This window comes from Cricetulus griseus (assembly GCF_003668045.3).
Source record: "Cricetulus griseus strain 17A/GY chromosome 1 unlocalized genomic scaffold, alternate assembly CriGri-PICRH-1.0 chr1_0, whole genome shotgun sequence".
NCBI classification, from domain to species: domain Eukaryota; kingdom Metazoa; phylum Chordata; class Mammalia; order Rodentia; family Cricetidae; genus Cricetulus; species Cricetulus griseus.
Window position 1 is genome coordinate 247,470,905 of NW_023276806.1, and position 24,719 is coordinate 247,495,623.

At 51.6% G+C, this 24,719-nt stretch overlaps 2 protein-coding genes across 28 annotated transcripts in view; one reads left to right on the forward strand and one right to left on the reverse strand.

Annotated features, from left to right (window-relative positions):
* Window positions 1–1,017: 1,017 nt before the first annotated feature.
* Haus8 (HAUS augmin like complex subunit 8) lies at window positions 1,018–21,487 on the reverse strand. 4 transcript variants are annotated; one of them, XM_027394860.2, is made up of 11 exons: window positions 21,321–21,487; window positions 15,506–15,555; window positions 11,876–11,928; window positions 8,623–8,689; window positions 5,970–6,062; window positions 5,486–5,598; window positions 5,150–5,215; window positions 4,910–5,068; window positions 4,436–4,577; window positions 3,654–3,795; window positions 1,018–1,617 (listed from the first exon to the last, which is right to left on the reverse strand). In XM_027394860.2, the coding sequence occupies exons 1-11, from the start codon at window positions 21,347–21,349 to the stop codon at window positions 1,509–1,511; spliced, it is 1,023 nt and encodes a 340-aa protein (XP_027250661.1). In that variant the 5' UTR covers window positions 21,350–21,487; the 3' UTR covers window positions 1,018–1,508. The 4 variants fall into 4 exon arrangements, with proteins under 4 accessions (XP_027250661.1, XP_035307492.1, XP_035307491.1 ...); XM_035451601.1 differs by having other exon boundaries at window positions 5,150–5,227; XM_035451600.1 differs by having other exon boundaries at window positions 5,150–5,227; window positions 11,846–11,928.
* A 235-nt stretch (window positions 21,488–21,722) lies between these two features.
* Myo9b (myosin IXB) overlaps window positions 21,723–24,719 on the forward strand; it is an 87,809-nt gene continuing 84,812 nt past the window's right edge. For 23 of the 24 annotated variants that reach the window (XM_027394837.2, XM_027394828.2, XM_027394834.2 and 20 more), the window contains exon 1: window positions 21,723–21,856. The gene's annotated coding sequence lies outside the window, so the exon portion shown is untranslated. The remainder of the gene's footprint in view (window positions 21,857–24,719) is intronic. The other variant, XM_027394829.2, reaches the window with a different exon arrangement.

The window sequence follows — 24,719 nt, forward strand, 5'->3', positions numbered from 1 at the left end:
TTTATTGTGTGTAGAGGTCAGAGGTCAACTTGCTGGAGTTGGTTCTTTCCCAAGTATCCCAAAGATCAAAATAAGGTTAGCAGGCTTGGGGGCAGGCACGTTCACCATCTTTCTAGGCCCTAATGGACGTTAAGAGTCCTGACAAGGACTGATGAGCAAAGGGGCCCACACCAGGCTGGTGAAACCCAAAGAAACAGCTGACCTGAACAAGGGGGAGCTTTTGGTCCCCAGACTGATAGCTGGGAAACCAGCATGGGACTGATCCAGACCCCATGAAAGTGGGTGTCAGTGAGGAGACCTGGGAAATCTATGGGACCTCTTGTAGTGGATCAGTACTTATCCCTAGCCAGGAATGGACTTTGGGAGCCCATCCCACATGGAGGGATACTCACTGAGCCTAGACACAAGGGGGTTCGCCTAGGCCCTATCCCAAAGTATAAGACAGACTTTGAAGACTCCCTATGGAAGGTCTCACCCTCCCCTGGGAGCAGAATAGGTATGGGATAGGTAGGGTGTTAGTTGGGGGGGGGGGAGGGGACAGGGGAGAAGGGGAGAGAAAGGGACCTGGGATTGACATGTAAAATAATTTTCTAATTAAAATAAAAAAAATCAAAAAAGTCCTGATCAAAGCTTGCTCATTAAAGACATGGTCCCCAGCAGAAAGAGTCAGTAGGGCCATCAGCATGTATACTAGAAAGGCTGTTCTTGGACCACACCTGTTCTTTTTTTTGGCTCCCACATGATGCTCAGTCTTAGTACAGTTAAGGTGTTGGGGCCATCCATTATCTTGGACTAAAATCTCTGGAATCTTGAGGCAGAGTCAACTTCAGTTTACAATGGTACTGTGTAAGGGGGTAGAATCTGGGCTCAGTCGCCAGAACTTAAGTGAAAAAGCTGGCAGGGTGGTCTGTGCTCACGTTCCCAGCACTTCAGAGGGGGAGACAGAAGGACCCTGGGGCCCAGTGGCCAGGCAGCCTAGGATGACAGTCCAGAGGGACGAACGTGAACATCCATCCATCAGCATTTAATCATTTACTCATTCATTCATTCTGTGTAGTCTAGGATGTCCTTGGACTCACAGAGATCCTCCTGCTTTTGCCTCCCAAGTGTTGGGATTAAAGGTAGGTGCCACCATGCTCAGCCAATCAGAATTTAAGGCTGCTTTAAAACAGGAAGGACAGAGGTTGGGAACCTAGTAATCACAGTCACTCAGTTTCAGGATGCCTGTTACAAACAAACCAACAAACCAGAAAAACAACCAAAACCCAGAAGTGCTAATGATGTCCCAAGTGGAAAGTGCACAAAACTTCAGAAAACTTTATCACGGGAACTTCCTTCAGGCTTTGAACAAGGCACGGAGGCAATGTCAGTGGCTGAAAAGGCAGCAGGGAAATATCCACAAAGCAGCAGGACAGGCTGTCTGGAGTCACTCAAGGGTCAGGCCTACATTGTGATTAGTCCTGCCCTGAGAGGGGACAGTGGTCCCTGAGGACATCTGGACTGAAGTATCACGGCTGCAGGTAGGGGGTGCCTGGGGCCTCTTCCCAGACTTCCTGGTTTATCAAGGCTACTTCCTTGCTGGCCTGGGAGGAAAGTTCTAGCACCTGGTCAACAATCCTGTGGACAGAGAAAAGAGAAGAGACAACTTTGTCTATGGCCAAGAGCTCTAATGGAGCCCTTAGAAAAGCAGACTTTTAAAAAGATCTTTATTTTGTTGTGTATAGCTTACCTGTAGAGGTCAAAGGACAACTTACAAGAGTCAGGTCTCTCCTTCATGTAGGTCCTGGGGACTGAACTCAGGCCATCAGGCTTTGCTTGCTGAGCCATCTCAGGACCCTAATGGTGTCTTTGGAAGTGAGCAAGGGTTGTATGGCAGGGTAGAATGTTTACATTGGCCGCAAACTTGGTGGGTGTGTAAATATATGTGCCCATATGTTGCTGGAGACAGAACCAGGGCCTTGTGCGTTCTGAGCGAGAACTCTCACCAAGTTCCCTCCATTTCTAGCTCTCCCTTTTTACTTCTTGAGACAGTACTCAAGTTCCCTAGGCTGACCCTCAACTGGTGACCCTCCTGCCTTAGCCCCCAGTAGCTGAGATGACTGACAAGTCTGTGTTCCCACGCCTAACAGGCAAGAGTTGTACAGACAGGTTCTCACTACAATGCCAGCCTTGAGTGCATGCCTTCACCCTCCTACCTCAAATTCCTGCTTATCTGGGACCTCAGAGGCATGCCCCCACACTCTCCACAGTGGGCAGATTTTATGTGAGGAGATCCTTTGGAACCAGGCCAGATGTGAGACTCAGTCCATCACCACATGGCCATGCCCTCTGTTCCCTTTATACAAGGCCAGGCGGTGTCTGCAGACTTTTAATAGCCCCTAGGTGACAGAGGCATGGGGCAAGTGTAGGTACTGGGCGTATCTGCACTGCTTAGGATACTGACAGGAGAAACTATGCTGGCCAGAGAGCGGTCACAAGCATGAGTGAGACAAGCATGAGCCCATCCTTGGCTCCCTGTGAGTGATGGCTGACCTATCCTGTGGGACAGGCCTGGGTGCAGTGTGCTTCAGAGTTCCTGAAAAGTCCTTTGGCATTTCCTTAAATTCATTTAGCATTGTGAGCGCATATGGAGCAAGATTCTTTTGGGGTGGCTAAAATGGCTCAGTAGGTGAAGGTGCTTGCTGCCAAGCCTGCCTGACAACCTCAGTTTGATTCCTAGGACCCACATAATAGAAAGAGAGAACCGATTCCCAAAGCTGTCCTCTGACCTCCACACTCATGCCCTGATATGAACGTGACCAAACACATACAAATAAATACTTTTTAAAAAATCCAACTCGTGAGAGTGGGGTGTGGTGGTGCATATGCCTGCCATTTTAGAACTCTACAAGCTGAGGCAGGGTTGCTGCAAGTTCAATGGCATGCTGGGTTCCATAGTTAGACTTTGTCTCAGAGAAACACAAAACAACTATGTCCCTCAAGAAACCCCAATACTGACCAGGTGGTGGTGGCACACACCTTTAATCCCAGCACTCAGAAGGCAGAGGCAGGCGGATCCCTGAGTTTGAGCCAGCCTGATCTACAGAGTGAGTTCCAGGACAGCCAGGGCTACACAGAGAAACCGTTTTGAAACAAAACAACCGAACAACCAACCAAAAAGAAACCCCAAAGCATCCTGCTTAGCAGGATGCTGGATGACGTTTAACTTGTGTTGGGCAACTGTCTGGCCCAGGAAAGGTTCCCTCTGTCCTCTGCTGACCCAGTACTTTGCTGCTGAGGGCATGAGGTGAGCACAGGATGCTTTTCCCTCCCATGGTGCTCTCAGGTCTCTATCTTCTCCAATCCTACTTCCTTGGACTCTGGAATGGCATGAATCTATGGCTCCATCGCACCCAACACCCCATATCTCAGAAATCAGAAGCAGGCCAGTAGCTCAACAGCCACTAGCGCAGCACAGCCTGGCCACTTTGGCAGTATGGCAGCTGTGAGGCACTCAACAGTAGAGCCCCCAAAAGCTGTCTGCCCAGATAGAACCAGCCTTCACCTGAGATACCAGTTGGGTGGGGTTCTATCCCCCGCATCCCAACTGAAAAGAAAGGGAGGATGGAGAGAAGGGGAGAGGGATGAAGAGAGGAGGAGGGGCCGCCCCACACCTGTGGAGCTCCAGGTCCTTTTTCTTGGTCAAGTTCCTGAGCTCCTCCAGCAGGCACGGCTCCTGTACACTGCTATCCGGGGAGCAGATGCCAAGCTCGCCCAGGAGCTGCAGGGTGGTCCTCAGGGCTGGCTGCAGATCATCTGTGGAGACACAGGCTGTTAGCAGGACTTTGTGCCCGCTCTGTGGAATTGGCTCATCTCTCATACTCAGGGTGGGGCAGAGGGACCTCAGCAGATCTCACTTGTCCCTGCTGAGTGTGGGCACCAAGGGCAGAGTGCACAGGTGGTGCTTGCATGACAGCTGCGCAGGAGGGCTCCCTGTGGACCAAGGGAGCTGAGGCTTCAGGCTGCAAGCTACTGCTCTTGCTCTGTCCTTCCACTATGAGTCGACAAGCAAGATGCACCTGCCGGATGTGGCCTGGACCTGCACTTCCTGGCCTCCAGATCCAAACAGCTGAGATTCTGGCATCTGCAGCAGCTGTGTGAAGTTATGGTGCTCTGACAGCCACAGTGCCCCAGGCACAGGCTGGCACCACTTGTCTGTTCCCTGCACATGTCATGCGCAGGTCTGTGCTGGGCAGTTTGGTAGGAGGATGGCTGCAGGTTCAAGGGCCTTCTAGCTGTGAGGTCAGCAGCTGACTCCGTTGCCTGTCCTAGGCACACTCGGGGAGACATGGCTCCAACACCACCCCAAGGCAGAGACATCTAGGTAGGATACGGTGCATGTGAGCCTTGGGGCTCCTTCCTACTGTGGCATGCCACACAGCACGGCTGTTCCTACCTAGGAGCTCCTGCCCGCTTCCCTGCATGTGGATGGCCTGCACAGGCAGCTCATGTCTAGTGTTATCCAGGGCTGTGGCCAGTGTCTTGTATTGTTCCTTGAAGCGCTCTGCCACCGCCTGGAAAGGGCCCAGCAGCTCCATCTGCAGGCAGAAGGGGACACTGTAAGACCACTGTGCTAACCCACACAGAGGAGTGAGTATCTGTGCGATGCAATGGGCCAGCCTGGAGGCTGGCTTTGGCAGCTGGTCCAAGGATACAGGATCCCCTAGGACCTGCCCTGGATACGACAGCAGCTGATTTTCCTGCCATCAGAGCTGGCAGGCACCAAGGATTCTGCACACTGTGTGGCAGAGACAGGTGTCCACACTAACATCAGGAGCCTCAGCAGAGTGGGCAGAATGCAAGTGGTGACGCCCTGACCCTTGCTCTCTCTCTCATGTGCCTCTGGCTTCAGGAGCACACTCAGACCCACCTGGGCATCCAGGGCGGCAGCCAGCTCCTCATGTTTCTGCTGGAGCAGCAGCTGGCGCCGCAGCTCTAGCACCTGCCCCTGTAGCTTCTCCTTCTCGCGGCACATGGCTGCCAAGTCCTTCTCAGCCTTCTCCTCCAGCAGAGTCAGGTTGTTTTCCATCTATGGGTACAAGACCAACTCAGGTGGGGTGGGGAGATAGCAGAGGACACACTGGTGCTCATGAGGCCCAGCTATGCTCACCTTCACAGACAGCAGGGTCAGCAGCAGTGTCTGTGACTCCATCATGTCCATGGTCTTCTGGAGATCCTGCAGGGCCAGCTAATCAGTTCCCAGTAAACCATATTACCTGGCTCTTCTGGGGATGGCAGAACCCAACCTCTGTGTACTTTATAGGTTCAAATAGAAATAGCATCCACAGGACTGAGGGTGGAGCCACGTCTCATTTTCCCCAGGAGTTGTATGGGTGCACCCCACTTACTGTGGGCACACCGACCTGAGCAAGGGCCCATGGGCACCACAGTCCTGGCGCTGTAGCTGCGGAGTCAGACCTACCCACTGCCCCCTACCTGTGCTTACCCGTCTCTTCTTGTGAAGGGTTTTTTTTTTCTGAGGAGTGGTACAGAACACGGACTGGGCTTCCTTTGACATTGTCCTGTCTAGCTGGGGAGGCTTCCTGAACATGCTTTTGTCTAAAATAGACCATTTCATTTATTTAAAAAGAGTCTTTCACTTGGTTTTTGGAAATGTAGTCCAGATGTGCCACCCTATGTGGCCAAGAAGATAACAGGCGCCTCTTGATTCATGACTCAGATTGTCACAAGGGGAAGATGTCACACCCCCCCCCCCAGCACCCAGGCCCTCACACTGCTTATGACTGAAGCCCTGCTCAGCAGGAGGGTCAGACCCATACTGCCCATTGGGAAACACACTGGGACCCACAATCCCAGGCCTGGGGTGCATGAAAGGCACAGGCTGCTCTCTCTCACAGCACCAGGACTACCCAAGGTTGGGGGCCATCCTTACAAGCTCAGCCCTGGAGGGGCTAAAAGAAACCACTTACCATTGATGCCTGAAAGGTCAAGGTTGGGTGGAGTTGTGACATGTCCTTCCAGCATGGTGGACTGCAGGTCTCCCATTCCTATCACTTGGCTGTCTTCTGCCCAAAGAATGCTATGGTCAGTGCCATTGGACCCGCAACCCTTGGTATAGACTGCTTGGGGCCCCCAGGACTGTTTCTTACAGGGTATGTGGGTGCTGGACTCTTGTGTCTGTGAGCTCCATGGCTAAGGTGAGGGGCAGCTCCTTAGTCCTCTTGTCTCTGTCCACACACTTACAGAACCGTGAGCTCAACAAGTCTCTTTAAATGTCTTCTTTTTGACTTTTAAATGTTTTTCTTTTATTTTGTAAAGGTTTATTTATTATGTATATAGTGTTCTGCCTGCATGTATGCATACACACACCAGAAGACGGGTTGTGAGCTACCATGTGGTTGCTGGAAATTGAACTCATGACCTCTGGAAGAGCAGCCAGTTCTTTTAACCTCTGAGCCATCTCTCCAGCCCTGTCTTCTGTTTTTAATAAGTTATTTACTGTGGTAAGTGAGACTGTTGTGTGTCTGCTGGTCCTAGGGATGGAACTCAGGTCACCAGGCATGCAGCCAGTGCCTTTACTGGCTGAGCCATCTCCCAAGGGAGAAACTTTTCTCTTTTCTTTTCCTTTCTTTCTCCTGTTTTTTTGAGGAGGGTTTCTCTGTAGCTTTGGAGGCTGTCCTGGAAGAGCAGGCTGGCCCTTTTTTATTTCTTTAAGGTTTGTTTTTTTGCCAGGCGGTGGCATACACCTTTAATTCTAGCACTTGGGAGGCAGAGGCAGGCAGATCTTTTTGAGTTCGAGGCCAGCCTGGTCTACAAAGTGAGTGCCAGGACAGACTCCAAAAGTTACACAGAGAAACGTCTCGAAAAAACCAAGAAACAAACAAACAAACAAACAAAAAACCAACCCCTACCCCTTTTCTAAGATTTATTTATTAAATACATCTCTGCAGGCCAGAGGAGGGTACCAAATCTCATTACAGATGGTTGTGAGCCACCATGTGGGAGCTGGGAATTGAACTTCTGAAAGAACAGCTAATGCTTTTAACCTCTGAGCCATCTCTCCAGCCCTTAAGATATGCTGAGCCTTCCCTCCAGCCCCAACAAATTTCTTCTCAGAAGAGCAAATTACTACCAATCATAATTTAGTGGCACATACCTTTTGTCCAGCTCAGGAGGCAGAGGCAGGTGGATTGCTACAAGTTCCAGGACAGCCAGGGCCACACAGTGAGACCTTGTCTTAAAAACAAACAAACCAAACAAACAAACAAACAAACCCTACCAACTCCCCAGGCACAGGTATTCTGCTACAGCCACAGAAACAGACTAAAGGGCATCACGGATGCTATTAGTCTTAGTGTTTCTCCTTTGTTGTGCTGGAGATGATCACATCCTTCCCCAACTGGGCAAGCCTGGGCTGATCGTAACCCCCAAACCACAGTTTGTAATTCCTAGAGACAAACAAAAATCTATTCCAAGTGGTGAGCTGTGAGAGAGGCAGGAGGGGCTCTATTTCAGTGCTTTTACAGCAGTGCTGTGATTGATAAGAGTCAAGAAACTACAAAGTCAGGTGGAGTGCTGATAGCAGTCCTTCCATGACCAGTCCTGGAGCTATGAAGTTAACAGCTCCTGTGCTCAAGGCCCAACCCAGCACTCAGGAATTCAGGGCTAGCCTCACCTACAAGGAAACTTCTGGGCCAGCCTCGGGTAAATGAACGGGATGGGCTAGCTGGCTGGCTGAGCCCATAAAAGTGCTTCCTTGCCTGGCAAGCCTGATGATGGGTTCAATCCCTGGAACTTGAAGGAAGCTGAAAGGAGAGGACACCACAGTGCCAAGGTGACAGAACAACCAACAATAGTGACAAATGAAATAATAAAAAAGTAGTTTATCAACTTTGATGTTGCTGACCTCTGGGTTAGCCAGGGGCACCCTGTGCACAAAGGACTCAACCAGCAGCTGTGGCTCCATCCACCAAAGGCCAAAATCCAAATAAAATGTCTGCATACACCACTATCGGGTAAGAGTCACTATTAGGTAAGCACCCTGTTTAAACCCAGGCACATCCTGGCTCCTGACTGCCCCAGCTTCAAACACAGCCCTCACTCAGTCACACGAGGAAATCCTAGCTGAGGTTATGTACTGCTCTCATCCCTGTGTATGAAGAGAGAATTTTTTTTTTTAAAGATAGGGTCTCAGGTAGCCCAGGCTGGCCTCAGTCTCCCCATGTGGCCAAGGATAACCTTGAACTCCTGATCTCCCTGCCTGCACCTCCCAAGTGCTCAGATGTCAGACACTGTGTTGGGCTGTAATTTCGGCAGAGCCATCAGCCAATCCCAGCCTGTACCCTGGATCTGCAAGTAGTTCCATGGGCATATGGGTGTGGCCTCAAATACTGTGCCCCATCATAAACACTTGAACCACATCCTTTCTGACAGAGACCCAGGATGGTCGGTTTTCATTGGCACAATCTAGGATCACCTAGGAAGTGAGGGAGGGACTGCTTGGATCAGGCTGGCCTGTGGGTATGTCTGTGAGGGATTGTCTTGATTATCCTGGGGGGGGGGCACTGGCAGCCCCTTTCCTTATCCCAGAGTCCCATCCCCCAACTCCCAGCTGGGCCTCACCTTTGCTCCTTGACAACGCGCTGGCCTTCCTTTCCTCAGGTGGCTTCCCTCCAGTTGATGCAGAAACCTGTTATGGTAACAGTCAGAGGTCAGGCTACCTTCCCTTTGATGCACCTGCTTACAGGTCAGAGGGAGATGCTGGAGTTTTAAAACTGTATAAGCAGTGCAAACAGATGTGGTTAAAAACAGTAGACAGTCACATGCATCAGACACAGGAAACTAACGCATGTCTGCTGGACCACCTTCGACATCCCGCCATCTTGATGGGCCTGTGCCTCTGGGTGCTGTGGCGGGAAGGGGCAGCCCCTGGCTCCCTATGCACTCTCAGGGTGTTTTCTATACACAGTATTTCAGACTTAAGGAGATACCATATTTCTTCACTACTTAAGTCTTCAAAGCTTAATAACAGCGACAGCACCACCACAAGCAAAAGTGGGTGCCAGGGGTGGGAGGGAGAACTGGGATGTAAAATTAAATTTAAAACAAATGGAAAAGAAAGAAAATTAATTTAAAATCAAGTGGGTGCCAGACTGCCAGTTGCCACAGTTAAAGCAAGAAGGAGCACATTGTGGATGGTGCTGAGGTTTGTGCCCTTCTCGTTCACTACTGGGCGGGGGACCCTCCCTAGAATATAAGGAGGCAGCAGGGTAAAAGCTACTCCTTGCAGAAAACCACCTGAGCATAGTCAGACTAGAGTGAAGAAGTCTGCCAAGTATGCGGGTCACTGTGCATCCCCACACAATGGCCCTGGCTGTCTAGGCCAGCATCAGAGCCAGCAGGCTGCAGACTCCCAGGCTGTATAGGTGCTGCCAGCCAGGCCATCAAGGGCATGAAGAAAACCTGCTGTAAAGAACAGAGAACAAGCTCTGCTTCTCGCCTGCCTGACAGCTGGGCTAGTGTATACCCTGGCCAGAATGCTCACACTGGGACTCCTGCTGCAGCCTTGGCTCCAAAACTTGTTGTGCCTGTGCCCATCCCTCAGACCAATCTGCATAGAGAATACACATGAGTAGTGACCATGCAGCACACTCAAGCAGCCCTAGGCCTTGTTCTGGGTGTATTCCAATAGCAGGGCTGTGGGGCTCAGGGTCAGTCCAACTACAAAAATCCATTGTGAATATAACTGGACTGAGTATGACCAGGAGCTGAAGAGTTGGCTCAATGGTTAAGACACTTGCTCTACTTACAGAGAAACTGGATTCAAATCCCACACCCACTTGGTAACTCCAGGGGATCTGATGCCCTCTTTGGAAGGTTGGCCAGGAGAGGCTTGCCTAGCATGTGTGAGCCTTATATTCAATATCAGCACTAGGAGCTAAAAACAAAAAGCTAGGCCACTGGGTAAAGGTGCTTGCCACCAAGCAAGACAAACCAAGTTTGATCTGCAGGATGCATGTGGTGGAGGATGAGAACTAATTCCCACAAGCTGTCTTCTGACAGCCATATGTACATGTTGGCCCAAACCCTGCCCCTAATGAATAAAAATGTAGTCAATTTTAAAAAGTCACCATTAATCTCATTATTTCAAAAGCACACCCTTACAATTCCAGACTGACAATGGCATGAAGCCAGATGCTATCCTCACATGCCACACACAAACGCCTTCGGGAACCAAAGAAGAGCTATGTTTTAAGGAGGGACCTGAGTTTGAATCTCCAGCACTTACATAAAAACAAATCTTGGAATGGCATGGGGACCTCTAACCCAGGTGAGAGATGAGGAACTCAAAAGGATCCTGAGAGCAGATAATTCAACGAGACCCTGCCACAAGAGCAAAACAACTGATATTTAACTATGGCATCCATGGTTGTACAACCTGCATTGCACACTCGCGAGCGCGCGCACGCGCGCGCGCGCGCACACACACACACACACACACACACACACACACACACACACACAAACGAAAAAGGACAAGCAGCCAATAAAGAGCAGTGCACACCATCAATTGACTTGGAGATGCCAACTGAAAGCACAGGAAGAGCCAAAGCACTTTTGCCTGGAGAAATGTGAAATGGTGTGGCATTTTGGTGATGTCAAACACACAGGTCCCCTGTGAGCCAGCTTCTGGGAGGAATGGAGACACACAATACAGGCTGAGCATCCCTAATCTGAAACCTGAAATCTGAAACTCAAGAATACTGAATTTCAGATCCAGGTGCTCACCTGTTCCACACTCAGGGAAAGGGCTGCTCAGCTTGAAGTGGCTTTACTCAATACATGCTAGCACATGCTATGAGACACTCCAAGAATCCTCAACCTGTGACAGGACTCCTCCCTGGACCAGGCTTTCTGGGATCCATTCAGCCTCAGGAGAAAGCAGCAAGCTACCATTAATATGACAACAGACACTCAAGACTCCAGCCAAATTCAGGGGCCACTTGCTGGGGTACCAGAACCAAAATGCTTGTGTAGACACATGGGGGCGCTGTGGCCAAGCCTTCAAGGCAGCAACAGCAACAGGGGAATGGAAGCAGGGCTGAGTAGCTTGGGGACGCTACCTGGGGGTGACTTGAGAATCCCTTCCCTCAAGGCAGACTTCTAGTCACAGCCCTAGGACCCTGGGGATCCTTGCCACTCTTCCCAGGACACAGGCCAGGCAGAGGTGAACGTAATGTTCTCATTATCATAAACCAAGATTAGGAGCTGGTAATGACCTTGCCTGTGCTCAGCAGTGTGGCCTGACCTTACCAGACAACCAGGAACCTGAGTGCCTGAGCTCCAGGGATGATGTGTCAGCAAAGTGATGAACCTGCAGCTGACTGAACTCTCCAGGGCACTCCCTGACCTGACTGCAGCATTTGGGGTTCATGGGACATTTGTGGGGTGTCAGGAAGACCTGCTAGCCTTGCTTATTGACCGCTGAAAATATCACACAGCAAGTTCCAGAAGTGAATGCCACCAAAGTTGGACATTTCATACCATTCTGGGTGGGATGGCAAAATCTCCCATGTCAGTTATGCCTGTGACCCTCACCAAAGGCCTGCTGTCAGTGCCTGTCACTCAGGAGCCACCTGGGTTATGGAGGGAATAGTGCTGGAGGACAGACTTGACAGAATAGAGGGCCCAAAAGCAAAAGGGGCAGAGAAGGAGGCATGGGCCCATAATACAGAGACTAATACTGATACCACTATTGCCAGAGACGTGGACTGTGCCCAAGCCAAGAGGTGTCCCCCAGGATCTGGCTGTGAATGCCATGTGCCCTCCATTCCCATCAACTCACAGTGGCTCCAGAAGTAGAGGACTCCATTACCTTCTTAGTCTTCTTTTCATATTGCAGGTATCTGGACTCAATCACTCTTCCTCCTGCAGGTGACAGCATTTGTTACAGAACACACATACTGCACCATGAAGACACATAGCATGACCAGACTGTACAATGGGGAGCTAGGGCCACTGGCCCTTCATGCTCAGTGACAGGAAAAACACCAGCCCTTCTGCCGCCTGCAGACTGGCTCCTTCAACCTCCCTAGGTATGCACAGGGCAGCTACTACACGCAGTAACCTTTATAGGATACTTAGTGTTTACAAGACATATACAGAACACCTTTTGTATGTGGATCCTTGGAGTAGGAGCAAGTGTCAAGTCAGAGCAAAGACAGAAACACTGTAGAAACTGAAAGCCAGAGGCCAGTGGGACAGCTCATTGGGTAGAGGGCTTGCCACCAAGCCTGATGATCTGAGTTTGACCCCTGGGAACAACATGGTGGAGGGAGAAATGACTCCCAAGAGCTGTCCTCTGACTTCCAAGTGTGTACCATGGCAGCCCACCTCACCTCAAGTAAATAAGTATAATTTTTAAAAGGGGGCATGAGAGATGGCTAGGTGGTTGAACTCTTGTTGCTCTTACAGAGGACTGAAGTTCATTTCCCAGCACCCACATGGAGGCTTATAACCATTTGTAGCTTCAGTTCTGGGGGATTTAACACCCTCTCCGGTGTCCAAGAATACCTATATCCATGTGCACATACCCCCCTCCCTCCCTCCCACCAAAAATCAAAACAACATCAAAAATATCCCACACTATCTGCCCCTCCTGGGGCTGGGAGGAGTCCATCTCTGTTCTGTGCTTTAGCACAGTAAAGCCAGGCTCATGGCCCCTCTTGCTTTTCCCACCTTCCTATTCTTTAAATGGGCAGAGAAAAAGGTCCATCCCTATAACCTAGATGATACCATCACAATGGAACTGCCATGTTGGCATGGATTTGCGGCTCTCTCGCCTGAGATCCAGCAGAGGCTCTGAGAGCACAGGTAAAGGATGTAAAAGGCCTAGTGAGAGTTTGCCTAGGGCTTGCACCAAGAAAAAGCTTGGAAAATGCAGCCTAGATGTAGGAATCTGACCCTGGTTCAGTTTAACCAAAGACAAACAGACCCACTGGCCTTTGTGGCCAACCCAGATCTCAGACCCTGTTTGCCAACTACAGAACACTCTAGATTCTTATCATAGCTGTACTGTGTTCGTCTGCACCACAACCACTCATGCTTCTCAACTAAATGAAGCTGCCAGATTAAAAATAATAATAAAATTGAAGACAGGAGAGCCCTCAGCAACCCAGGAGCAGGGAAGCCAGTGTGCATGCCTCCTGTTTCCTGCATGGTCAGTCCTGTGTGATGCTGGGGTCTTTTCCTCTGAGTGTGGGGAGGTCTATGCCCCTGCTCTTTCCTCCTCCATCCACTCCTGCCTTTATCGTGGGTGGGAACCTCATGACACTCACACAGAGCCAGGCCCTCTTGATGTTGGCTAAGCCTGGACCCTCTGGCCTGGCCCAGCTAAAGCCAGTGAGACCCAACGATGGCACAGCCTCACCATGCCCCTCCCCAGCCCCGCTACACTATGGTCGAATTCTTCTTTCACCACTTTACAGTCCCTCTCTCACCCCTACCCCCCTCATTTCCTAGGCTCAGCCCTTCAGTCTCTGATGGAGACTGATCTGGGAATGACAGACCCCCTCCTCTAAGAGATCCTCCTGCTCCATGCTGCTGAATCCTTAGACAGCCCCTGGGCTCTGGAAACCTTCCCCTTGGGCTTCCCCAGCTCTAGAGACACTGCCTGCTGTTCCCCTTCACGCACACCCCTCTTCCAGCTCTGCTTCACACAAGCACTGTAAGGTCTCTGCACTCAGCTGGGCAGTGGTGGTGCACACCTTTAATCCCGGCACTCAGGAGACAGAGGCGAGTGGATCTCTGTGAGCTAGCCTGGTTTACAGAGTAAGTTCCGGGACAGCCAGGGCCACACAGAGAAACCCTGTCTAGAAAAAAAAAAAAATCCTTGTACTCATTGCCTATTCTCCTGCTTGTTGTCCCTGTCTGCCCTTCACACTCTTTGCAGCCTCTCATCACACAGCATGACCTCATGATGACCTTTCTCCTGAACCCAGGAGCCACCAGCAGCTTTGGGTTCAGGACTCCATTTCTTTCTCCTTGAATGGTCGCTCCAGGCTGAGACAGGCTGGTCTGTTGCTGGGTTGTTTGGCCCCGAGACTTCAGTGCCTCTGGACACCCCTGGGCCTTGCCCCTCACTGCTAACCAGCAGCTGCTGCTATCTTCCTTGCCCTGCCTCTTTAGCCATTGGGCCTCACTGGGTTTCTGGTGTGCCATATACTTTTCCTCCCATGCTTGGCTTATGGCTGCAGCTGGATGTGGAGGCAGCACCTGACTGTGTTGCCCAGGCTGGCCTCACATTCCAAGTCTCAGGAGGTTCTCCTGCCTCAGCCTTCCAAGTGTGATAACAGGTTGTGTGCCACCATGCAAGGTAGAAAACAGGTTCAACCAAAGACAGGGATCTGAGGTCCTGTCTGTTTCCAACAGTGGGGACACCAAAGTGCTGATTGTCCAGTCATCTTGAACTATGTCTAACAGTGGGGGTCTCCATGAGGACACTGTTACCCGAGGACATGGCAGTGTTAACAAAACCAGGCAGCATGCAAACCTGTGAAAGGTTACGAACCAGAGTGCCAGGCTGGGGCCACTTGGCGGTAGGGTGAGAGCCTGGCATGGTGAGAGCCCAAGTTCCACCCCTGCCATCGAAGTAGACAGACATCTGCTAGGTAGCTCAGTGGTTGGGTGCTTGCTGAGCCTATGTGAGCCCCCTGCTCCCAAAACCCCCACCAGGTGCAGGGGTCACTGTCAACACTGAGGGCCTGAGTTCAATCCTCAGGACCCCTATGGTACTAGGAGAAAAACAACTCCCCCAAGTTATTCTTGACCTTGACCCCCACATGTACGCCATGCTTGCCTCTACCCACCCCCAGTTTAATTAAAAACAAACAACATGGGGCCAAAGAGTACTTGCTGCTCTTCCAGGGCACCGAAGTTTGTTTCCCGGCACCCACACTGGGCAGCTCACCAGGTGTCTGGATGAAACTTGGATATGTGGCCTCACAACACCGTAGCACATCATCAGACCTCCAGACCTAATCTCCAAAGGCCCAAAGCAGTCAAATGACACCTCAGTGACAAGGAGAACCCTGAGTCCCCAGAAGCATGCCAATGAACAGTGAAAGCTTCAGACTTTTCTCTGCCCCTCCCCTCCAAGAAACCCCTTTCATGAACTAGGTTGTGGAACATTTATCATCCCAGCACAAAGGAGGCTGAGGCAGGAGGATCAGGAGTTGACTGGCAACCTTGGCTCCATAAGACTGTTTCTCAGAAAACAGTCTGCGTGTAAGATGCTTGCTGCCCAGCTTGATGGCCCGAGTTCAATCCCTGGGCCCCCACATGGTAGGACAAATCCACTCCCACCAAGGTCCCCTCAAACTTCTATACTCATGATACAGCTTGCACACTCCTCCAACGAGAGATAAATACACATGTCTTTAAAAACTTAAACAAAACTTGTTACTGAAGACGAAACAAAACAAAACACTTTCTTTGAAGCGCTTACCTTGCACTCTCCTTCCTTTTGTTTTGTGGGCACCAGTGGTTGTGGGTTTCCTGCAAGAGAGAGGGAGACATGTGCTGTTCACCCAGCTGCAAGAGCTGTGCCTGGCCAGAGCCACATTCTGCCAGCTGGAGCTGGGCATGTGAGGGCTGCCCTTAGGACAGGCAGGAGGTGGTGCTTCCACTCCACAGGAAGAGCACCAGCTTCCTCCTGGAGGCAGTAGCACACGGGCCACACACTGACCTCACTGCTAAGACACAGCATCAGAGCTTTCCCCCCAAGGCAAGATCCCTGTCTCATGGGGCTGGTGTGGCAAGAGTCAGACAGGTGGGAGGCTTAGGGATGGATCCTAGTATTTTCCAGGCCACACAAGCACAGCCGGACAACTGAAGGGGGCAGGGAAGAGTGCCGCAATTGCAGGGTGGAGGAGGGGACTATGACACAGCCTTTCTTAGCAAAGGGTCAACTTTCTAGGCTCCCTGGTCACTGATATGACTACCAACTATTCAACTTTGTTATTCTAGTACCATGGCTGACACAATCGGGGGACCATGTCGCAACACAACTTTACTGATAAAGCATGTTTGGGTTCACACACTGTTCATGTATCACAAAATAGTTGTATTCCTTTAATATCTAGTGTTTGTGTGAGTCCAGGTACGCCTGTGCCAAAGCCTGTGTGTACCATGGTGCCTGCATAGAGGTCAGGGGACAATCTTAGTGCAAGTTACCTTCTGCCTTCTCATCCACAGCTGCATATACCAGGCAAGCCCGCCCTCGCATTCCTAGGGACTCTCCTGTTTGGCCTCCCATCTCCCCACGGGGATGCCCTGGGATCAGACATGACTGTATCCAATTTTTTTTGGGGGGGGCGGTTTCGAAGCAGGGTTTCTATGTGGCTTTGAAGACTGTCCTGTCCTCTTGTAGATCAGGCTGATCTCAAACTCACAGAGATCCGCCTGCCTCTACCTTCCGAGTGCTGGGATTAAAGGCGTGCGCCACCAATGCCCATCGAGTTGCATCTATTTTTTGATGTGGTTTCTGGGAACCCAAACTCAGGTTGACAGGGTCTCATGCCACAGCCCAGGCTGGGCCAGAACTCATCACCTTCCTGCCAGGGCTGGACAGATGGCTTGCAGGTTAAGTGAGGTAGTTGCTCTTGCAGAGGACTTGAGTTCAGTCCCCAGCACCCAGGTAGGTGGCTCACAACTGCTTCAGCTCTGGGGATCGAAAATGTCTGCTGCCCACACATGAGCACACCTACAAGCACGGAAGTTAAAAGCAGTGCTGGGGGCTTCTGGGGTTGGCTTCTCCCTGCAGCCCACCGATGGTGGGTTGGGCCATGGGAAGCAGGGGAAAGGAAGCATCGCTGGCAGAGGCTGATCATACAGTGGGTAGCACCCTGGGCCTGGAGAGTACATAGTCCTGCAGCTCTACCAAAGGCAGGGTGCCTGCTGCGGTCCTCAGGGCACCCCAGGGCCTGCCCGTCAATCATGGAGGCTTCAGCAGCATGGCCTTGTCCTGTCCTGTCCCTACCACCACCCCCTTTCAGAGCTGGAAATCTGAGGTGTAGTGCTGGCCAGGAGGCTCCATCCACAGGCCTCTTCTCTTTAGCATTTAAATGTTCTAAATTTCATGTAATGTGTGGTGCTCATGTGCCCTGAAATGCAGACGGAGGGCAGGGGACCACTTATGTAGTCCGGCACCCTTTCACCACACGGGACCTGGGAACTATGAGGCCATGAGGCTTGGCAGTAAGCACCTTTACCTGCTGAGCTATTACACCCGATGGATGTTTTCCTTGAGTTAGAGGTGGCACAGAACATCCTTGGCTGCAAGCACTCACACCTGCCTGTGACCCTCATCCTCTAGACTCCGAAGAGGCAAACACTCCACTGAAGGGCCAAAGGGGAGTACAGCAAGCCTTTCAGTGGTGGAAGCTGTAGAGCTCCCTAAGGCCTTGGAAAAGGTCTGTGCCAGGACTAAAGGCATGCTACCACGCTGGGGCACATCTTCCTTCCTTTTGATTTAAAAAAGAAAAAGATTTTATGCATACGAAGTGTTGCCTGCATGTGTACCTATGCACCATCAAGTTAACATTTGTTAGATCAGTGTTACATCAAATACAGAAGGCAAAAATAATTAAATCTCAATGATAATAGGGCTGAAGGGATGGCTCAGTGGCTAAGAGCACTGGCTGCCTTTGCAGAGGACACAGGATCAATTCCTGGTGGCTCATAACTAACTGCCTGTAACTCCAGTTCATGGGCACTGGGCATGTACATGGAACACAGATACACATTAAGCACAACACTCAGACACATAAAACAAGTAAATAAAATACATGGCCAACAGATCTACTGTTGAGGGATTCTTATCTCAGTGGCTTTGGTTATCATTTCTCTCTCCTGAAGACCTGCCTTCCTGACAGATTAGCCCCACTGGCTTCTAGGATGTCTCCAAGCTCCATGGGGTGTGAACTGCTGTATGCAGTAAGCCAAGGTTTCCAAGCAAGCTGCACTTTCACGATTACACTTTTGACATGGCTATCCTTAAGTGTGGAGAGTTGGAATGGTATAGGTCCAGAGCCAAATAGCCAAATCAATTACTGTCCTCAGTATATGACAAAAGGTTTTTGTGAGAAATTAATTTTAAGAGATCTTTAGCAACCCTGCTAAGACCTATCTTTTCTCTGCCTTCCAAACCCCACATCTAAACATCCCCTCATCTGCTTGTGCCGTCGTCATCAGGCCGCTATTTTTTTCTACCTGTTCTCTCAATAATCCCCACTATGGGGGGGGGGGGTCTGACACTCTCCACAGACCTCCTGACTTATGTGTGATTACTCCTGCAATGCTGTTTTGACTCTTGTCTTGGTTGGCGGGCCCTTTTAGCATGCTGACCCAGATCATGCAGAAAACTGCCCACATTTCTTGCATTCTGCAACACATCTCTATTTGAGAAATCTGACTAATGACCAGGCCTTCCCATCCCCGAGGCCAACCTATTAATACCAGTCCTAAGTAAGAGCCCCACCCTAACCCAACGTGTTCAGCCACAGCTCAGAAGCTAGACTTCACACTGCCCCCTGTCCCTTGGAGCTCTTCCTCTACCTCCCTGTTAAACCATCTCTGTTTCTTTAAAAAATATTAAAGAAGCCTAGTGGTGCTGCACACACTTTTTTTTTTTTTTGTTTGTTTGTTTTTCGAGACAGGGTTTCTGTAAGAACAAAACACCTGGATGACCCTAACCCCGCCCCCTAACAAGCGGGTACTCACTCACCCGCCATGCCTTTCGACCTTTGCCCTACTGCGCATATGCAATCTTCCCTTTAAAAGGTCCTGCCCCACACCCCTCACTCTTTTTCTCTCGGCTTCCCTAGGGTTGGCTGACTGCCCATCCCCTCTTTCCCCCCTCTCTGATAAATAAACTCCACGTGGGTTGCTTATTCGTTGTTCCTTTCTTTATTAGCAGCTGCAGCTTAAACAAAAGAACAACATTTGGCGCCCAAAAGCGGGCTATGGCATAGTGTCAGACACCAGGGTGGTAGAAGCACGGGCACTTCCTGCCCACACTACTAACCAACAGGCTGAATTAATAGCCCTCACCCGTGCCTTTCAATTGGCACAGGGACATTCTCTAAATGTTTACACAGACTCTAAATATGCTTTTCATATCCTCCTGTCCCACGCAGCTATTTGGAAGGAACGTGGGCTACTTACTACAAGAGGAGGATCCATAACTAACTCAGATTATATTATGGCTATGCTAAGGGCCTCTCACCTCCCCAAAGCTATAGGAATTATTCACTGTCGGTCACACCAGACTGACAGCTCCGTTATCTCTAGGGGCAATAATCGGGCTGATAGAGCAGCTAGGGCTGCAGCCCTCCGAGGCCCAGATCTACCTCACCCACCACAGGGAGTTCATACACTACAACCCACATCCTCACAGCCACCTCCTAACATGAGACAAATTCTGTCCTACTTACACCAGCTTTTCCACCCTAACAGTAAGGCTCTTTCTCTGTTTGTCAAGGCTCACCTCAAACCTACTTCTGAGGACTTAAATTTCTTAAAAACTATCACTGCCTCCTGTAAAACCTGTCAGATGTCAAACCCTAATTCCAAGTATCGTAACTCCCCTTTTCCCACCCACCAGGCTAGGGGCTCTCTCCCAGGGACTGACTGGCAACTTGACTTCACCCACATGCCCACAGTCAGGCGAGTTAAATACCTCCTGGTACTAGTGGATACTTTCTCAGGATGGGTAGAAGCGTTTCCTACTACTAACAAGAAAGCTCAGACTGTCTCTAACATCCTTCTCAGGGAAATTATCCCCCGGTTTGGGATTCCAGCCTCTCTTCAGTCAGACAATGGTCCTGAGTTTACCTCTCAGATCTCTCAAACCCTGTCTAAAGCTCTCAATATTCCTTGGCATTTTCATATTCCGTACCACCCCCAGTCCTCAGGGAAGGTGGAGAGAACTAACCGTTCTTTAAAGACTGTTCTGGTTAAAATGTCACAGGAACTTCACCTTGACTGGGTAAAGCTTCTGCCTCTGGCCCTTTTCAGGCTTAGGGCTCTCCCTAAACAACCACTTTTCATCTCACCCTTTGAACTCATGTACGGGCGGCCGGCTCTAACACCTGGCCTCTCACCTAAATCCTTGCCTCTCCCTGACCGCTTGCTCACACCTTTACTTCATCATCTCCGTTCCTGATAAATAAACTCCACGTGGGTTGCTTATTCGTTGTTCCTTTCTTTATTAGCAGCTGCAGCTTAAACAAAAGAACAACAGTTTCTCTTTTGGAGGCTGTCCTGGAACTAGCTCTTGTAGACCAGGTTGGTCTCAACTCACAGAGGTCCACCTGCCTCTGCCTCCCAAGTACTAGGATTAAAGGTGTGTGCACTCGGGAGGCAGAGGCAGGTGGATCTCTGAGTTCAAGGCCAGCCTGGTCTCCAGAGCAAGTGCCAGGATAGGCTCCAAAGCTACAGAGAAACCCTGTCTGGAAAAACAACAGCAACAAGGAGGAGGAGGAGGAGGAGGAGGAGGAGAAGAAATTCCTTTAAAAGAATTTTTTTTTCTTATTTTTTGAGACAGGGATTTTCTGTTCAGCCTTGGCTACCCTGGAACTCCCTCTGTAGACTAGACTGGCCTCAAACTCAGAGATCTGCCTGCCTCTGCCGTCTAAACACTGGGATTAATGGTGTGTGTCATCATGTTAAACTAAAAGTTAATTTGTGTGTGTGTGTGTGTGTGTGTGTGTGTGTGTACACAAACATGTCCGTCTGTGTGTATGCTACGGTATGGGTAGGTTGCCCACAGAAGTTAGAAGGAAGCATCAGATCTCTTGGAGCAGGAGTTACAGGCAGCTGTGATCCCCAAACATGGGTCCTGGGACCTGAAGCCAGGTCTTCCACAAGAGCAGTGAGTGTGAGTGTGTGAGAGACAGAAGTGTGTGAAGAAAACTAACAGAGGAGCTGGAGAGAGATGCTCAGTGGTTAAGAGCACCTACTGAGTGCTAGTCTGCACGCAGGTGCCAAGGACCCCTTTAAAGACAGACCCCGCCCACTCACGCCCTTTAACAAACTCTTGGTTCGTGTCCCATCGCGCCGGGAAACTTGAGCAAAGAATGACAGCGCGGCTGGGCCACCTGCCGCCAACCCCACGCTCCGCGACGTCTGGGACGCGGCCCGAGCACGCACAGAAGCGGCTCAGAGCCCGGGCCTGCAGCTGGGAGGCATCCTCGGCTGCCCGGCAGCCCAGGCGCTGGCCTCCGGTGCCCTGCACTCCGCCCTGCTGCACCCCAACTCACCCCGCGCCCCGCTCGGAGGAGTCCGCCATTTTCCCGCCTTCCACTCAAAGACCAGCTTCTCAGGCTCCGCCCGCCGGCCGGCCGGCCCGCTAGGAGGCAGGGACGGGAGGTGCTGTCTGCTCGGCGCGTGCCGGGTCGGCGAGCGCCTAGCTCGTCCTTAGTTGGTAGCGCTCCGCAAAGGGCGGTGCGAGCGGGCGTGGCTTCCGGCCCCACTCGGAGTCGCGGGCGGGGAGGGGGCGTGGCTATCGTAGCGCCCCGCCTCTTTCGGCTTTACGGAGCTCGGAAACAGGAACCCGCCAACGGCAGGGGGCGGCCGTGACGTGCCCTCCGATGGGCCGTGGTCTCGTGGCGCTCCGCCTCTCCGACGCGCTGGCGCTCCGCCCTCATAGCGCCTCCGGAACCCGGAAGTGGGAGCGTGCGGGGGAGCGGCGGGTGAGGCGCGTCGGGGCGGGGCGGCCTGGAGCAGCGGACGGGCTGGCGGGCGTCCGGGCGGGGAGCCGGCCCGGGACCGGCGCCGCGCGGTGGCTGAGGTCCAGGTGAGTCCTATGGGGCAGGCGTGAGCGGAGATTCGAGCTGGGGTTGGTGCAGGGGTCCGGGGGCGCGAGGGCGGGACGCGCGCGGCCTGGGGGAAGCGGGGAGGCTGATGGGGGGCGAGGCTGGCGGGCTTACGGGGCTCGACGGCGCCTTTGAGCGGCGGCTGCGGAGAGGACGCGGCTGAGGTGGCAACTGGAGGGTCTCAGGAAACTGGGGAGGCCACGGAGGCGGAGCCGAGGGCCCAGGCTAGGGAAAGAGGCGTCTGCCCTCGGCGAGGCTCTCCGGGTGCTCAGAGAACCGGACTAGGTCTGTGGCAGCCCGCGCTTAGGAGTGGGGCGTGCAAAAGATGGGCCTGGGAAGCCACGCAAGAACAGCTCCTCAGAGGGCCTGAGGAGGGGAGAGGAGGAGGAGGAAAGTGCTCCAGCGGCCCGGGAGATGACAGGGTGCAGCCTCTGGAGGCTCGCCCCCGCCTTCCCCTTCTTGATTCATCTTCTTCCTGACTTCACACCCCGACAGCTGGGTGATCCGCCTGGGCGAGTCCCAGCGCCCTCTGGGTCTGTCTCTCTTTGCCTTGGAACGCGCATCACTTTCCTTTCAAGAAAGGACTAGCTGGATTCTAGGGGAACTGGGGAGAAGTTGTAACAGTCCAAACTGCGGTTCAGAAGGAAGGCAGCTGCGTAGGGTGGAAACCACCCTCTCAAGAGAGTTCGCATCCTCGGACTTAAATGGGTAAAAGACTACATACAGGAAATGTGTCCCCCGGCAGTGGTTGTGAGTTCAGCCCCAGGGAATCACAGCTGCCAGCAAGCCCTCCCTTCTTTTTCTGGGGACCCCATAGCCCCAGGGTTTCATAGGGGAGGCCTCTTTGTCTTGGGTGCCAGCACTTTCAGCCCCTCATGTTCCAGCTCCTTCCTTCCCTGCGTATTGTCTGATCTTTGAGACCCCACATTCTTGAGGTGTCCGGGAATGGCTGGCAGTGGCATGTAAAGTTGTTGTCACAGGCCCATCTGCTACTACAGGAGTCTGGAGTTGCCTAGTTTTGATTGGCATGACTTTCTCCTTTCCCCTCCCCCATTGCCGGGATCCCTGTCTGCTGTGTGCTTGTAGAACGGAGGCCAGGTTTAGAGCTCCATTTGGTGCAGGAATCTGAATATAAAGAAAGACTCAGAGACATGACTGCCCTATTCACTTCCAGAATGTTCTGGAAGAAAGCTTTCAGCTTAGCCTGCCCCAGGGCACACTGCCCAGTCATGTCTCTTGTAATGTCAGAGACTGCTTGGGTCTGGAGACCCCAGGGAGGACTTGAATCTTTCTATGCCATGACCATGTGGTTTTCTCTGTGCACTCAGAGCATGTGACTCAGTGGGGGTCTCCTGTAAGAAGTGCCTTGTGTTCTGTGCAAGACTCTCTGCCTGTTTCCTCCTCTGCAAAGTGACTGGATTGGCCTGTGTCAGCCTTTTTCAAGAGCTAACACTGCTTATTAACTTTTGTGTCTCTGGTACATACCCTTTGGTTTTATGCAGCCCCAACTTTTCTGTGTCTCCTGCCCTGCAATCCTGGGCATGGAACTTAGAGCCTTATGCATGCATGCTGGGTATGTGTTCTACCTTGGAACCATACCCCCAGCCAGGCGTCCAGTATGCTTCTTGCATAGAGTGTGAAGCTGGTTGGGCAAAAACCTCGAGTTGGGCAAAAACCCTCTCTCAAATATAGTTGGTGACTGTGTGGGTCAGGTAGGGACTCAAGACTCCTGACTTGACTCCCTTCCTGACAAGAGACCATGAAATTGTGGCTACCCTTCTCTCATCTCTCTGGAGTGGCATGTGCTGGATGGATCCAAAGTCTAACTGAGCAAGAGCTGGTTGTGCCAAATGCATGCTGCCTCCTGAGAGCAGAGCTGAGATCTTCTTGTGCCTCAGAGGGACAACTACTATCCCTTTACATAGAAGAATAATATTCCCAGTCAGGCAGGTCATCACAGTGACTGGTGGCATGGGTTATCACAGGGTCAGAATTGGGGACACCGAGACTGAGGTTTAGGATGAGGGGAGTCTGTTACGTTTCCTTGAAAGAGGTGGCTGCCCCAGCCAAACATGGAAAGCCATGTTAGTGATGAGCCCTCAGTGACAGGAGCAGAGAGGACCACCCCCCCCTTCATTCTGCTTTTTGGCATATTTGGTGTGGTCCCTGCTTTTGTTTATCTCAGCTGTCTTGTCCAGTCAACCAGCAGGAGAGGGTCTTTGTTCCTATTTTCCCAGGCAGGTCTGGTTTGGAGATGGATCCTTATGCGTTCTAGAACCAGGAAGCATGGCTGGGAGGCTAGGCTCATGCACTAGCTCTTATCACACACAAGGCACAGGCATCCCAGCACCCCAAGAGCAAAAAGACAGCAAGTCCTTGAACCCCAATCTTTTACAATAGCCCTTAATCCAAACTTGTCTGTCAAACTATCCTGATGTCTGGTGTGGGGTCCTTCTTTGCCCCCAGGACCACTTTGTCCTCCCTGAGATGCTGTCTTGCATCATCACGAATGTGGTGACCAAAGATGATGACAGGTTGTGTCATGTGGAGTGGGCCACACAGAATGAACCCAAGGTGAGAATAGATGCTGAGTGCGAAAATCTGGCTATGGTGCCTACTGGCCTTAGTGCTTCTCTAGGGCATCTGCAGGATTGGGGGAGAGGTGGGGAGACCTTGGTTGCTAGATTCTGCTGGCAGCTGGGTAGGAGGAGGCATCACCCTCGAAGGACTAGGGCAGGTGGGCTAGCTGAGATAGACTGGTGGGCACAGCAGGGCCATTGTCTCTCTTTTCCTTGTATCACCATTGACCTGGGTTTCTGAAGACTCTGTCCCTATCTCGGAACA